Below are 15,820 nucleotides of genomic sequence, written 5' to 3'. Positions count from 1 at the left end.
ACTTCATCCTACTCTCTTGCATGTTAAGCATTTTGGTACACCACTGGTTTTTAAATGTGCTATATAAATAAAGTTTGTTGTTGTTGTTTCACAGATTATGTAATGTAACATCTTGGTTTAAATCAACTCTGACATGTTTGTTAAGTTAACGTATTATTTATTCCAGCTTGTCTAGTTTGTCGAACTCACCTTACTTACCTATGTTCCAGGAGTAGAAGGAGGAAGTGCTGCTTCACTTCCTGTATTTATAGCTTCCTGTTTAGTCTGAGGTCACAGAAAGGGACCAGGTGAAGAAGGGGGAGAATTGGTGTAATTTAATAAAGTCAAGTTTATGTTGTTTGTTGACAAATGGATGCATTGATGTAATATGTATTGGTTACACCTTAGAGTGTTTTTATTGCTAGTAAAGAGTAGTATCATAAGTTTATGAGTATGGGAATGTTTGTCTTACCTACTGAATGGAATAGTCCAGAGGAGAAATTGTTTGGATAGCTGACTATTTAAGCAGAAGAACTCAAGTGTTCAAGTGGAAAGGACCAGGTCAGTGTAGCTGAGTGCACGTGACCTTAATTTTTGTTGGTCTAAGTTCAGTTATGTTTATTTGTACTGGTGTTACGTTCTGTGAGGCTGTGGGAGTGTGTGGGTGGGGTGTTTGCCCACTCTCCCCGCCTCCACCCCTCTTGCCACTCCTACCCCTCTCTGTCTCTCTCACTCTCCTCTCTCCCCAGGACACAGCTGCTGCTGATTAGCCTCGTTTGCCACCTGACTCCAGTCAGCAATCATCCTCTGAGGCTATTTAAACTGGGGATGAGCTGTGAGCAGGGTGGCTTTTTTCCTCGGTGGCTCTACGTGTTTCGGTGCTAGATGTTGGACAGACAGCCTCTTTCTGACCAGTGAGCAGACGGGCTTGTGGGCCCTGAGAGTGTCTCCCCGTGGTGGGGAGTAGGGTAGGAAGTGTGGGAAGTGCCGCCTTTTTTATTGTGTTTGTTTGGTAGTCTTCCTGCCTTTCGTGGCTGCGAGCGTTTTCTTTGTTTCTTTGGCGTTGTTGGTAAGACGGCATTGCCGGCCCTTTAAGTTAATGTTAATGTCGTTTGTAATCCACCTATACCATTTTGTAATAAAGTTCTATTAATACAGAACAACTCTGTCTGTTTTCCTTTTCATTCTGATTCCGGACTCATTTGTTACTGGTCCCCTCACTCATATGCCTAGACCCCTTCGGGGGGAACGTAACAATGTGGGGGCTCGTCTGGGATATGAATGGAAGGAAAATAGAGTTTTTGTGAGTTGTTTGCCGGTGGCCTGGTTAGTTGTATGGTATCGGCTGCGCTCCCTCTCCAGTTAGCAAAAGGGGAGTGTCTAGCTGAGCGTAAGCTCCTCTTTCAGGCACTCATTTTTTATTTTTCCTTTATTATTTTCGGAGTAATCCCGGGTGGGGATTAGTTCCCTGTCGGGGGTAGGCTTGTCGGTGCTTTGTGCACTTGATGCTTAGCCTTTAAAGTTGCCTCGAGCCTGGTACACTCCAGAAGCTAACTAGGCTAAGATTTTAGTAAGCAGGTCTGGGGAGAGGGTCGGCGGTACTTTTATTTATTGGTTAACCTCTGGCCACACTTTTCCCGCCTGTTTTCTCATTTGTGTATTGGAGGTGGTGCTTCTTTGTTGTTATTGTTAGCCTCAGGTAGTTTTTTGTTTTTAGAGTTGATGGCTACCTTTGATATTGCCGTGTTTAAGAAAAACCCCTCGCTTGTCCAACTGGACGCCTGTAGGAAGAGGGATTTGCATGAGGTGGCATCAGGTTATAGCATTTCTGTTTCCACAGCTCTGCGTAAGGCTGAGCTGAAAGCTGCTCTTGTGTCTGGCTTGGTGGAGAAAGGGATAGTGGCCTTGCCAGTATCTGCCAGTCCACTTGAGCATGGGGCAGCGTCTCAGCCTGTTCCGCAGGCGTCAGCTCAAGCTGTAGGTCCATTGGTGTCGACACCTGTTGATCAGGGGCTGCCTGAGGACAAACCCATGACATTGCCTCGCTTCGAACCCCTCTCCATTGAATCAAGTGAAGGCTCGAAGCAGGATGCTAAGCTCCGTGTACGCCTGGCTCGTCTCCAGTTAGAAAAGGAGGACCGTGAGAGGGAGTTCCAGCTAAAGAAAGAGCTGGAGCTTAGGCGTTTAGACGCAGAGCTTGCTAGAGCCAGAGAGGTCGAATTGAGGAAGGTGGAGGTGGAGGCAGAGACAGCTGTGAGGTTGCGACAGCTGGAACTCCGGCAGGTTTCCCTTCCTCCGACCGCCTCCATTCGTCAGGCGGACACCCCGTTTGACGTAGGGAAAAACAGTCGTCTGGTTCCGATGTTCCGTGACACTGAGGTCGACAGCTACTTCGAGTCGTTTGAACGAATAGCCACGGCCTTGCACTGGCCACGGGATTCATGGGCCATTTTGCTCCAATGTAAGCTGGCGGGTAAGGCTCAAGAAGTTTGTTCCTCGTTGTCAGCTGAGGACAGCTTGGACTATGACAAGCTGAAAAGGGCTATCCTGCTGGCCTATGAGCTGGTCCCAGAAGCCTATAGGCAGCGTTTCCGGGGGTTGAGAAGAGGTCAGGGTCAGTCCTATCTTGATTTTGCCAGGGAAAAAGGTGTTCTTTTCGATCGGTGGTGTGCGGCCTGCAAAGCCACTGACCTGGCTTCGATCCGGGAACTAATGCTCATAGAGGAATTTAAGAACTGCATTGCTGAGCGCATCGCGGTATATATTAATGAACAGAAGGTTTCCTCGCTACAGCAGGCTGCGACGCTGGCTGATGAGTTCGCGCTCGTCCATAAAACCAGTGTCAGTAGGTATGACCGGCGCGATGCCCCAGTGAAGGCTAGCGAGGTACCAGTTGCACAGCACCCAAAGAGTGAGGTACTTGTGTTTCGTCCCAAGGCAGACCGAAAGTGTTTTTTCTGTTTTAAGTCTGGCCACCTGATCGCAGATTGTGAAGCTTACAGACGGAAACAATCAGTCTCGTCTTCACGTAAACCAAAAGGGGTTGGGCTGATTAAAACCATGCCTCCTGTCAGTAGGCCCCCTTCCCCTGAGACCCCGGATGAGTGTTTTAGGCCCTTCATTTTTAAGGGGATAGTTTCGCTTTCTGGTAAGACCGAGGATAAGCGTGAAGTGACCATTCTGCGTGATACTGGTGGCTCACAGTCCCTCACACTAGCTAGTGTGCTTGAATTTAATGAGAAGTCTGACTGTGACTCTAGCATCATTGTAAGAGGTGTTGGGATGAGCTTTGTGCCTGCTCCCCTCCATCGTATCTGGGTACAGAGTGAGCTGGTGAGTGGTTTCTTCTCAGTGGGTGTGCGGCCTTCTCTCCCGATTAATGGGGTGGATTTTATAATGGGAAATGATATCGCGGGTGGGAAAGTTTACCCTACCCCTGAGGTGACCAACAATCCTGTTATAGAGCCTGTGTTAGATGCCCTCAGCCTGCAGCACCCGGATGTGTTCCCGGTGAGCGTTCTCACTCGTTCACGTGCCCAGCAACAAGGTGGGGGGGTTGATTTGTCAGAATCAGTGATCGGCTCTATTCTAGAGAAGGATGTGATGCCCTGCACCGATGAGGGAGATAATGGAGCCTTAGAGTTAGCTCAGTGTGGTTGAGCCAGCTCCTGTGTCTGGAGCTCCTTTTCTGCTCACCCGGGAAGCACTTGTGAAGGCTCAGAAAGAAGACCCTTCATTAGTTCAGTGTTTTACCGCAGCAGCTCAGGATAAGGGAGGTGAGGGGAGCAAGAGGCAGACATTTTTCGTTTGGGAAGGTTTATTGATGCGCAAGTGGACCCCAAGGCCTGGAGAAGACTGGAGCGTAGTGCGGCAGTTGGTGGTTCCGACCAGTCTGCGGTGGCATGTGCTGCAGTTAGCACATGATCACGCATGGTCAGGTCATTTGGGTGTCACTAAAACATATGACCGTATACTGCAGCATTTCTTTTGGCCGGCAATGAAAGCAGATGTAGTGCAGTTTTGTAACACCTGTCACACTTGCCAGCTTGTGGGTAAACCGAACCAGGCGGTGCCCCCCGCCCCCCTACGTCCTATCCCTGCTGTCGGTGAACCTTTTGAGCATATCCTGGTAGACTGTGTTGGCCCCTTACCAAAGACGCGGGCAGGGAATCAGTTCTTGTTAACCATAATGTGTGTGTCCACTCGATACCCAGAGGCGATTCCTCTGCGGAAAATCACGACAGCAAGCATTACCAAAGCACTAGTCAAATTCTTTACCACCTTTGGCCTCCCGAAAACTGTGCAGACAGATCAGGGTACCAATTTCATGTCCAGGGATTTTAATCGGACTCTACGGTCCTTTGGAGTTTCTCATTCTGTGTCTAGTGCTTATCACCCAGAGTCACAAGGTGCACTGGAGTGGTGGCATCAAACTCTCAAGGCGATGTTGAGTAAGTATTGCCACGACACCGGAAAAAGCTGGGATGAAGGGGTCCCTTTTGTATTGTTCGCTATACGTGATGCGAAGCAGGAGTCTTTGGGGTTCAGCCCAGCTACCCTGGTGTTTGGACATGACGTGCGGGGTCCGCTAAAGGTGCTGAAGGAGAGTTTTCTCAGTGGTTGTGTGCCTAAAACTACTGTGGTGGAGTTTGTAAAAACATGCAAGGACAGGTGGCAACGGGCTACTTTGTTAGCAAAAGAGGCTCTCTGTGTATCCCAGGCAAACATGAAAAAACGATGTGATCAAAAAGCAGTGGAAAGACAGTTCCAGCCTGGGGACAAAGTTCTTGTGTTGTTGCCCGTGCCCAGTTCTGCCCTCATGGCTCGTTTCTCAGGCCCCTATGTGATAGTGAAAAAAGTGTCTGACACCAACTATATTCTCAACACCCCAGAACGCAGAAGGAAGACTCGCCTATGCCATGTCAACATGTTGAAACCATACCATACCAGAGACACCAGCATGACAGAATCATCAGACACTGCTGGGACGGCTGTCCCCGGTTCAGTCCCTGTTGCCCTGCTAAGTGTTGAAGTTAAGGGTGATGATGATCTGGGTACCCTTTCTGAGGGACAGCAATGTGGGCGGTTGTCAAATTCTGTTTTTTTTAGCTAAGGCCGAGGCCAACCTATCTCACCTTCCTCCGTCCCAGTGTAAAGAGGTACTTGACTTGCTGCACTCCTACCTGTCTCTTTTTAGTGACGTACCCTCGCGTACCCACGTTTGTGAGCATGACATTGACGTTGGAGACGCAGTCCCAATCAAGCAGCATGCATATCGTTGCCCCTTCGCCAAACGTGAGGTCATGAAAGAAGAAGTTGAGTACTTAGTAGAAAACGGCTTGGCACAACCTAGTTGTAGCCCCTGGAGCTCCCCATGTCTACTAACACCTAAGTCTGATGGCACACCCCGTTTCTGCACAGATTATCGGAAGGTAAATGCTGTAACGGTCTCTGACTCTTTTCCGCTTCCTCGTATGGAAGACTGCATTGACAGCATCGGCCCTGCCAAATTCATCACCAAACTCGATCTCCTTAAAGGCTACTGGCAAGTGCCTCTCACTCCCAGAGCTTCAGAGATTTCTGCATTTGTCACCCCTGACCACTTCATGCAATACACAGTAATGGCCTTTGGCATGAAAAATGCCCCAGCTACTTTTCAACGACTGATGCAGTTGGTGTTGGGAGATGTGCCCCAGTGCAATGTGTATCTAGATGACGTGGTGCTATACACAGACACATGGGCAGATCATATGTCCCTTCTGAGGACAGTGTTTCAGCGGCTAGCCGAGGCCTCGTTGACCCTCAATCTCGCTAAGTGTGAGTTTGGTAAGGCAACCGTCACTTACCTAGGTAAGCAGGTGGGGTTTGGGCAGGTCCGCCCAGTGGAGGCGAAGGTTGCTGCAATCCTGGACTACCCGAGTCCAGCCACCAGACGGGAACTAAGGCGGTTCCTAAGGATGACCGGATATTACCGGTGTTTCTGTAAGAACTTTTCTGTGGTCGTGACCCCGCTAACCAAACTGTGTAGCCCAAAGGTGCCTTTTGAATGGTCAGTTGAATGCCAGCATGCCTTTGAGTCGGCAAAATCTCTTCTGTGCAGCACCCCTGTATTGGCAGCTCCAAACTTCTCTCGCCCCTTTAAGCTAGAGGTCGATGCCAGTGCCACCGGAGCCGGGGCAGTCCTGCTGCAGGATGATGAGGAAGGTGTGTGCCATCCGGTCTGTTATTTCTCTGCAAAGTTCAAACCCCATCAACTGAACTACTCTACCATAGAGAAGGAAGCCTTAGCTCTGCTTCTAGCTCTGCAGCACTTTGAAGTGTATGTGGGCTCCAGCGCTTCCCCGGTGACCGTGTTCACAGACCACAACCCCCTTGTTTTTCTGAACCGGATGTACAATCACAACCAGCGACTGATGCGCTGGGCACTCCTGGCCCAGGATTACAATCTGATGATAGTGGCTGATGCACTCTCACGCAGCTCACAATAGGGTGTTGTTGTTGTTGTTGTTGTTGTTTTGGTAGGGCTTCAATGTAAGGGGGGGGGGGGGGGGAATGTTACGTTCTGTGAGGCTGTGGGAGTGTGTGGGTGGGGTGTTTGCCCACTCTCCCCGCCTCCACCCCTCTTGCCACTCCTACCCCTCTCTGTCTCTCTCACTCTCCTCTCTCCCCAGGACACAGCTGCTGATGATTAGCCTCGTTTGCCACCTGACTCCAGTCAGCAATCATCCTCTGAGGCTATTTAAACTGGGGATGAGCTGTGAGCAGGGTGGCTTTTTTCCTCGGTGGCTCTACGCGGTTCGGTGCTAGATGTTGGACAGACAGCCTCTTTCTGACCAGTGAGCAGACGGGCTTGTGGGCCCTGAGAGTGTCTCCCCGTGGTGGGGAGTAGGGTAGGAAGTGTGGGAAGTGCCGCCTTTTTTATTGTGTTTGTTTGGTAGTCTTCCTGCCTTTCGTGGCTGCGAGCGTTTTCTTTGTTTCTTTGGCGTTGTTGGTAAGACGGCGTTGCCGGCCCTTTAAGTTAATGTCGTTTGTAATCCACCTGTACCATTATGTAATAAAGTTCTATTAATACAGAACAACTCTGTCTGTTTTCCTTTTCATTCTGATTCCGGACTCATTTGTTACTGGTCCCCTCACTCATATGCCTAGACCCCTTCGGGGGGAACGTAACAACTGGGTTAACTTTGGAGTTGAGTTGGGGGGGTTTTGGGGGGGGTTAAAAAAAATAAAAATAAAAATTATCACCAAGATGGTGAATAAATCACTTGCTGCACTGGACAGCATTTGTCTCCTGCCCTTCTTCAGCCACTTTGGTCAAGCTACCTCACAGGGTGACACGGTACTATTAGATCTTTAAGATAAGATGCAGCCTGGTTATTTGATACCCATATTTGAAGAGAATGATTTTGATTTCTATTCTGGATTTAACAGGGAGCCAGTAAAAAGAAGCCAATGTTGGGGGGGGGGGGGGGGGGAATGGTCATATTATGTTTAAAATGATCATCCAACATTGTAACTGTATATGGGTGATGATAAATAGTGAACAGCATAGTAGAATTTCTGTAGGTGACAAGAAACTGTATATTCCTATCTGTTTTTACAGCCGGTGTATGACACAGCCAACACAGTGAAACAAGCCATGGGGTAGAATGAAAAAGGTAGGAGGAGGAAAGAAAGACTCAGGGGACAGACTCAGGGGTGGGAAAGAAGGTTGGACACATGCTGGGAGTGTTATGGCATCAGAGAAACCGATCCAAGCAGTCACATGGATGCCATGTCATCAACGCCCGAGATGAGGAGGAAATTTCATGGTGAGGCAACATGATTTGCTTTGGCCTTTTTGTATCATACGGAATAGGAGAAACTTAAGCATGAGAATACAGTAATTCCACATTTCTTTTTTCTGTGTAATCATCGTAAATAGGAGGAACTTAAGAATGACAATACAGTAAATTCCACGTTTCATTTTCTAGTTTAATCATCTTTTACTAGACCAGACAGTCAGGAACAAAAAGTTGCTGACAAAATAACGGAATTTTATCTTACAATAACCCCAAAGCCCAGCTCAGCATGGCCTACTCACTGTTCATAGCTCCCATAGACGAACCTTCATTTTAATCTCACCTACACAGCACTGCCCAAATGTTGCTCAAAACAGCACAGTGATTATTTCCTCCTTCAGTTTGTCTTTGGGATCATGTTTTGCCATGATCACGGGCACAGACACACGCACTTCAATTTTGAAACTGGTGATGGCAGGTTTATGCTGCCTCCTTTTCCTAACAATATGTTGAGGGGCCCTAGACGAAGCGAATGACTCATCCAGCCTAGATGGTCTGTATGAATCCAGCGCCGTCTAGTGGCCGTAGAGGCCGCTGAAGCATGAAGTGAATCAAATGTTTTGCCTACTTTCTGAACTAACCGTACGAAGTCTACATGCCCAATAAAGTACAAAAAAGAAAAAATAAATAAATAAACAAAACAAACCCCAAAAGATAGAGAACTGTTATGTGTTATCAACATTCAACCTCTCAATATATCTTCCTCTCGCGCTTCCCATGTCTTTGTGGATCTTTGAAGCCCAGAGTTGACGGGAGGTAATCCCCACCATGTGAGTGGGCGGTGCGGGTACCGGAGGCGTGTCCCCCCCCCCTCATTATTCAAACGCTGCTGTACCTATAAAAAGAGTGCCTGCGTGCGTCAGATAGTTTTCTCCAATGGGTAAAGGTGACTAAATACCAGTTGTCTCGTTTGCCGGCACAGTCTCATCCTATCAGCTGGGGGAGAGATGATGGACGACTCCGGCGGTGTCCAAATGGCGAAGGCGCTGAAGCATGCAGCCCTCTGCCTGATGCTGCTGCCCCGGTTCCTTCTGGCCGCAGTTATGCTGTGGCTCCTGGATTTCTTGTGCATTAGGAAACAAGTGCTGCTGAAAATGGGAGAGAGGCAGGAGAGCCCTGACGACCCGCCGGTGTGCGTCTCTGACTCTAACAAGATGTTCACCTTGGAGTCCCTGAGGGCCGTGTGGCATGGTCAGAAATTGGACTTTCTCAAATCTGCGCACCTTGGGCGCCCTGCGCCCAACACCGAGGTGGTGCTCGTCCAGGAGCGGAAGCAGGTGCGAATCCTGGACTGCGTGAAAGGGAAGAGACCGCTCATTCTTAACTTTGGCAGCTGCTCCTGACCGCCATTCATGACGCGTCTGACGGCGTTTCAGCGCGTCGTGAGTCAGTACGCAGACATTGCGGACTTTTTAGTTGTATATATCGAAGAGGCGCATCCCTCGGACGGCTGGGTGAGCTCGGACGCGCCGTATCAGATCCCCAAGCATCGCTGTTTGGAGGACAGACTGAGAGCCGCTCAGCTGATGCTCACTGAGGTGCCGGAGACCAACGTGGTGGTGGATAATATGGACAACTCATGTAACGCCGCGTATGGAGCCTACTTTGAGAGACTTTACATCGTGAGCGATGAAAAAGTGGTGTATCAGGGGGGCAGGGGTCCAGAGGGATACCGGATTTCCGAGCTTAGAAACTGGCTGGAACAATACAGGAACGATCTGCTGAATTCCCAAACAGCGATACTCCATGTGTAGATGCTGAACTGCCCGCTGCTCTGCCCACTCTGCTTAATAAGTATCCAACCCACAGTGCAAAATATCCAGATGCTGCTATCAGATGTTCACCCATGGCACATTGTTGTTTTTCTTGCAAAAAACATGAAGAATTTTTTTTCAGGACTCTTTGTCAAAATAGCCTAAAGTCATGTTGAAGCATAGACCGTAGGCTGTAATTTTGTGCTTGTCTCGACTTTCATTGATTGCGCATAGCGATTCTCTTTATTTCTTCTTTTTGTATGAAAAAGTCTCAATTGGATTCAATTGGTAATCACTCTATTTTTCTAGTGTGTGTGTGTGTGTGTGTGTGTGTGTGTGTGTGTGTGCGCGCGCGCGCGCTAATATCGCCTTCTGGTGTCTCTGTGAAGTTCGGTTTTTAAAAGGCTCATCCAGAAAACCGACACTGATGTTTCCGACACTGGTAGCGGGTCCATATTAGCGGGACGCCTCACTCGGTGACCGACTGCCTAACGGTGTAACGTTGAAGCAATTGTAACTGAACAAATGTTTTTAATAAATGTCAGATTACACACTGATGACGCACTTTTGAGTGTTGAAAACGCCTTAAAGCTCTTCCTTTGGTCATCCTGGTGCATCCATTTTTATTTTACTGCTTCTGTTTACTTCTAAAAAGAGAGACAGAGAGAAAGGAAAGAAAGGAAAAAGTAAGTCGTCACATTTTCTTGCTGTGTAGTTTTAAAGAACAGATTTAGAACTGAGCTTCATATGATTGCTTATCTCTCTGTTATGACGTTGTTTATTCTCTTTTAATTTGGTACATAATCTGTCCTTGTGGCTAATCTGTAAACCATTCACCAGTTCAAGAAAGGAACTTTTTGTGTGTCAGTGAGAGGGAAAAGGAGGAAACAAAAGGCTACTCAGTTTTATTTAGACAGTTCAAAAGAAGAGGCCTGTTTCATGTTGTGTAAGACGGTTAATGAGAAATGACAGTGAAGAGAAACTGATATGATGATCAAGCAATGAGGAAAAGATAAAAAAAAAAAAGCAAACAAAAAACCCCAAACAAATCTGAATTTAACCGAATTTGTCTAATATTACACATTAATGGAAGTCATGAACATAAATTATTCTCTTTGTTGAATTCATGTAATCTGCATTTTGGCAGAAAAAATCGCTCATCAGAGATTGTCTTGACTTCACCAGATCAACTAATGCACAGAAAAGCAAACGTTATACTCTCAATATGGAAGCTGCATATTAAAAAAAAAATTTTTTTAAATGGAATATTAGTTATTCTAAAGAAACTGAGATAGCTAAGATGCATCTTTAGTTCTTAATAAGTCTCCCCCATATACATTTACACACTGCCACATAATCAGGATTAGGGAGTGCTGTGTAATACTGTAGGTCAGTTGTGGCTAATGTTACTTCTCTGTAGTTTTAATGTATTCAGGTTGATTCTCATGTATGTGCTATACAATGTTGTATGTCCTTAGGCATTAATGTAGTGTACAGCAGCAGGGGAACTGATGTGTCCTTGCTTTCGCTTCAGTGCTAAATGTGGGGAACAAAGTCAGTTTTCGTTTAAACTTCCCCTTTCTGATTCATTCCAGGTCTTTCAGGAAAAACAGAGGGGGAAAAAAAGGTCGGTCAATTAGAAATGTCTGACCACAGAGCTTTTTAAAAACGTCACTGGTCACCTGAGAGAGATTCACGAGTCAAAACTACCAAACGGGCCGTCACTGTCGAGCACTGACTCTAGCATTCAGTTTGTTTGTTTTTTAAAATGACATTTTCATTAGTGTCCCAGTCCTCTTTTTTTTCTTTTGGGTTCTGAATATAATGCAAACAACATGATCAGACAAGACTTAAAAAAAAAAAAAAAAAAACACTGATCTCTTGTTGAATTACTTGCTTGGCTACCGTGTGCCATACAGATATTAGTTTCATCTTATCTGGCAAACTGACTAATGAATAGAGAGGCAAGCAGACTGCTTAAGGGCCCATTAGACCGAGGGTTCAAACACCGATGACACATCTTTCAGTTTTATCAGATCACACCACTGTTTGCGTCAGACGACTCGGTCTTCCAGGGAATCTTATTTCTATGGGACCAAGTGATGCTCAGTGACAGTCAGAGGATGATCTCGGTTTAAGTGGTCTCTCGAAACATACAGAGATCCGTGTGCATAACACTGAGGTATTAAGTGCATAATGGATGCAGACCATTTCAATCCCTGTTAGTATAACAGGCTTACAGAGTCTGTGTGTGACCAACATGGTCTAAGCTGATTCCCTCCTTGCTGATAGGAGGCTTTTTTTTTAGCTCATTTTTAATCACAGTGGTGAAAAATGAAACTGGTTCATAGTTGTGCTAAATATTCAATGACTAGAAGACAACAGAATGTGTGTTTAGCAGGAAGCTTGAGAAATAGTTATTCTCCTTGTAAGCAGTAGTGCACTGACTGTATTTTAACAGTAATACGTGAGTCACACAGTGTGACTGACATGTGTTTGCTTCCTTCAGACTGTGGTTTGTGGCGCTTTGCCTTTCAGAAAGCTCATCCTGCTTTTGGAAAAAATGAACCACGAATAATTCATTTTCACCATAAGTATTCATTCATAATTTCCTCGTTTACTTTCCCTTTCTTTGACTGCCCATTTCCTTCTTTAATTAATCTGATATTTTAAACAACTATAAATTACAAAACTGGGAATGTAAAGGTGATGTAGCAAAGACTGTAAATGTTTATATTCCTATAGGCCAAAAACCTTTACCAGTATGAAAGTTCTTAAATGTTGACATTTTACTCGAGATAGCGTGAAGGTTTGAATTACAGTACGTGTCGGCAACAATTGTCTAAAACTCTGTGCAAAGTCTTGGGTTTTGCTGTTGAGTCAAATTCAGGGAAACAAATCTAAACAGATCAGTTGAAGTTGGCAAAAACAAAAATGGCGACGGTTAGGTTAGCATAAGTACATGTACATGATCTATAGAAGTAGTTGCCTTCTCTTTCCTTTTCTTTTGTTAGATGTGGCTAATTGTGTGGCTTCATTTCTGCGTCTATCTCCCAGACGAACGAGCACCAAGTCAAGGTTGCGAGAATATCCTTGTTTAGACATTTGCGAGTATTATTAAATGTGATTTTGTTTCAAGTTGTCAATTTCTTTTCCGTCTTGGCCAGCGCACAAAAGGTTTTTAATCTCGGCATTACGTATCCTGGTTAAATAAAACTATTAACAATAACAATCAAATAACACACAAAACAGTCTAAACTCATAATCCCTCCTGTATAATGTTGGGAAATTCCAAGGAGGGGCAATGTGGAACTATCAATTATAACAAAAAGCCAGAGATAAGATCTTCTGGTCACGTAGGTGTTCATTTGTTAAGCTCTGCGAGTGCAGTACCTTTTCATCTAAACTCTTATTGCATCCTCCACCCCAACTCTCTTTACCCCAAGCCACAGTGATTAGTACTTTTCTATAAGTCCTGCAGCTAAACAAATGTGTCCTTTGTTTCTTCTTGACATTTAAAATAAAATAAGGCATTTCAACTTAAAAGGAAGTGACAGTGAAGTCTGCAGAGGGAGGTACACACCCATCTTTTAGGCAGGACACGAAAGTTCAGGTCCGACCACTTTTAAGTTTTGTTGTCAGCAGATTGCCAGTTTAGTTAGCAAGGTGGATCAATAGACTGTATGAGTACATTTCACAGAGACAGATACTTGTTTCCTGCTACTGTTATTAATTTCATTGACTTGTAAATGACATGTTCAGTTGATCACAGAGAAAGGAATATTATTTGTCTGACAGCTGCATTTAAAAGTTCCCGGAGCCACCAAGACCACAAAGACAGGTGACTCATATTTGTTGAGGTTACATCATTTAGCCAACTGTCTATGTTGAGATCCACCTATCACTCAAAGTCTCAATAATATTCAAAAACATTAATTAGACAATAAATAAATTTTATCCCCAATCATGTTGTGAAAGAGGTCATGAGTAATAAGAGGTGGTATCAGTGTTTAGTTCTACCAGTTTAAAGGTAATGACACCGATGTGGATTTCACCATGTTGCACAGCTTTAAATATATACATTATAATTTGCCCAAACAAATTGTGTTTTTTTTATAGCAAGAAGGTTCACTGGTATAATTTCATATGCTAGTGAACCAGAACATTAAAGCCCCCCTCTGAAGTGAATGCTATTAATAATCTCTGCAGGCATCACCCATCCCAGTGTTGATGCAGACTAGTATAGTGCTGTGCAAAAATTTTAAGACAACAGTCATTTTGCATCATTGCAGAATTATTATAGCATCTAAGGCCAAAAAATGCAGTTTTTTCAGTAGGGTGTCAGTTGGGGCTTTGGAAAGTTTATTCCAGAAGCTTAATGGGTCCTTTCCAAACAGCTGCAGATTCATCAATTTAAACAACTGTATTTTACTACATGTTATTCTGATGCATCCCTACTTTCCAAGGGTCTGAAAGATTACCCAAACTGTCATCCTTAGATGATTTGGTTAGGATGTTCATGAGCAACCCAAGGAACTAAAAGGGGTTCATCCAAGAAAGACGCCTCTGCTCCAAAATGTTTAAGCTCAACTGAAATTTGCAGTTGCAAAAGAACTTTTTAGAGAAACCAAATGCCTTCAGGAGACAGGTTTTATGGTCAGATGAGAAAAAGATTGAGCTATCTGTCCACAATGACAAAAGATATGTTTGGAGGCGCAAAGGTGAAGCTTTCAAACCTAAGAACACAGTACCACTGTCACGCATGGCGGTGGTATCATCATGCTCTGAAACTTTTTTTGTTCCCAGTGGTAGAGGTACGATGTAGAGAGTAAACTGACAAATGAATAAGGAGGACTACCTCTAAATACATCGACTACCCACATGTCAACTGCTGTATATTATGGCTGGAACAACCAATTAAAATTCCATATAAATTGTTTGATGATTATAACCTGCAGGGTATTTCCTGTTGCCACCAGGTGGTGCTATAAGTGTGACATAATATTGGTACATAGATGCCTATGAACTCAAAAATGCTGGCAAAATTATACATTAAATTCAAAATGGCTCACTACCATTGGAGTTTAGTCCATGGCTTCAAGAGTCTTTGTGCATCTTGATCGTCTCTTCCAAATTTTATGATTTTTTTAGGCTTTTCAAGACCTCAACAATTACCTTCTGTTTCAAGACGAATCACCATGGCACCAGGGTTTGTTGTTAAATGAAATCTCCCAATTTTCACACTGTAGCTTCATCAAAGTCTGATATTTATTCATGTGGTCAATCTAGGAGGAGTAGAATATGAAATTAAAACATTACATTTCCTGTTTTCACTAGGTGGAGTTCTAACTATTGTTGACAAGTATCATATCAGTCTATTCAGGGCTGGACTCTCATCTTGCCAGTGAACTTTGGGAGAGACTGGACCACGTGTCTTTGAGTTATAGCAATTTCATGCTTCATGGTGAAACATTAAAATTCGCAGTGCCACCAGGGTGACGCCCTTTGGCAAAAAATTCACAGAACCCAAGACCAACTTCTTGAGTTATTTTGGGTGGCTCAGGTCAGTCACCTTGAAGCTGTATCTCAAAGTGTAAAACATGCCATTTCCTGTTCCCACTAGGTGGTGCTGTAACCATTGTTAAATATTACAATTGAAATATATTCAAGGGTATACCCTTATCAAACTTTGGATTATGCTTTTGTGAATGACAGCAAATGAAAATATCACGGCGAATGATCAAAATTTGCTGTGGCACCACAGACATGCCCTTAGCCAGACATGCCAAAAACTCAAACCCTTAGCGGAATGCCCAGGTCTGCAGTTAAGACTGACCAAATATGAAGTTAGCAACTAACTGGTAAACTTGCCAGTTGATAGAAATTATGTTTAAGGTGAGCTGTAATGTTTTGCTATAGTGGATCAGCATCGGTTGGTTGCATCCATTAGTTAAGAACTTTAACTAAGTTTAAAAGTTGATTTAGTACTTTTTTATGCTTGTCACATTTTATAGGCAAGGCAAGGCAAGTTTATTTGTATAGCACAATTCAACAACAAAGTGATTCAAAGTGCTTTACAGAGACATTAGAAACAAGAACAAATAAAAAGCATGATTTAAAATTGATTAAAACAAGCAAATAAACTAACTAACTAATTAACAAACAAACAACAAACAACAGTATATAAAATCAAAACATAAGCAGTATTTCATTAAAAAAATAAATAAATTATTAAGCTTTATATCA

General features: G+C 44.5%; 1 protein-coding gene across 1 annotated transcript; it reads left to right on the top strand.

The window, feature by feature from the left end:
* Nucleotides 1-8,676: 8,676 nt before the first annotated feature.
* On the top strand, nucleotides 8,677-10,131 carry LOC113037635 (thyroxine 5-deiodinase). The gene has a single exon (XM_026194919.2). It carries the CDS (start codon nucleotides 8,768-8,770, stop codon nucleotides 9,572-9,574), a length of 807 nt encoding a protein of 268 aa, XP_026050704.1. The 5' UTR covers nucleotides 8,677-8,767; the 3' UTR covers nucleotides 9,575-10,131.
* Nucleotides 10,132-15,820: the final 5,689 nt, after the last annotated feature.

The sequence above is a fragment of the Astatotilapia calliptera genome, chromosome 15 (genome assembly GCF_964374335.1).
Source record: "Astatotilapia calliptera chromosome 15, fAstCal68.1, whole genome shotgun sequence".
Taxonomy (NCBI): Eukaryota; Metazoa; Chordata; class Actinopteri; order Cichliformes; family Cichlidae; genus Astatotilapia; species Astatotilapia calliptera.
The sequence above is the reverse complement of the archived record's forward strand: the minus strand, read 5'-3'. Positions and strand labels throughout refer to the sequence as shown.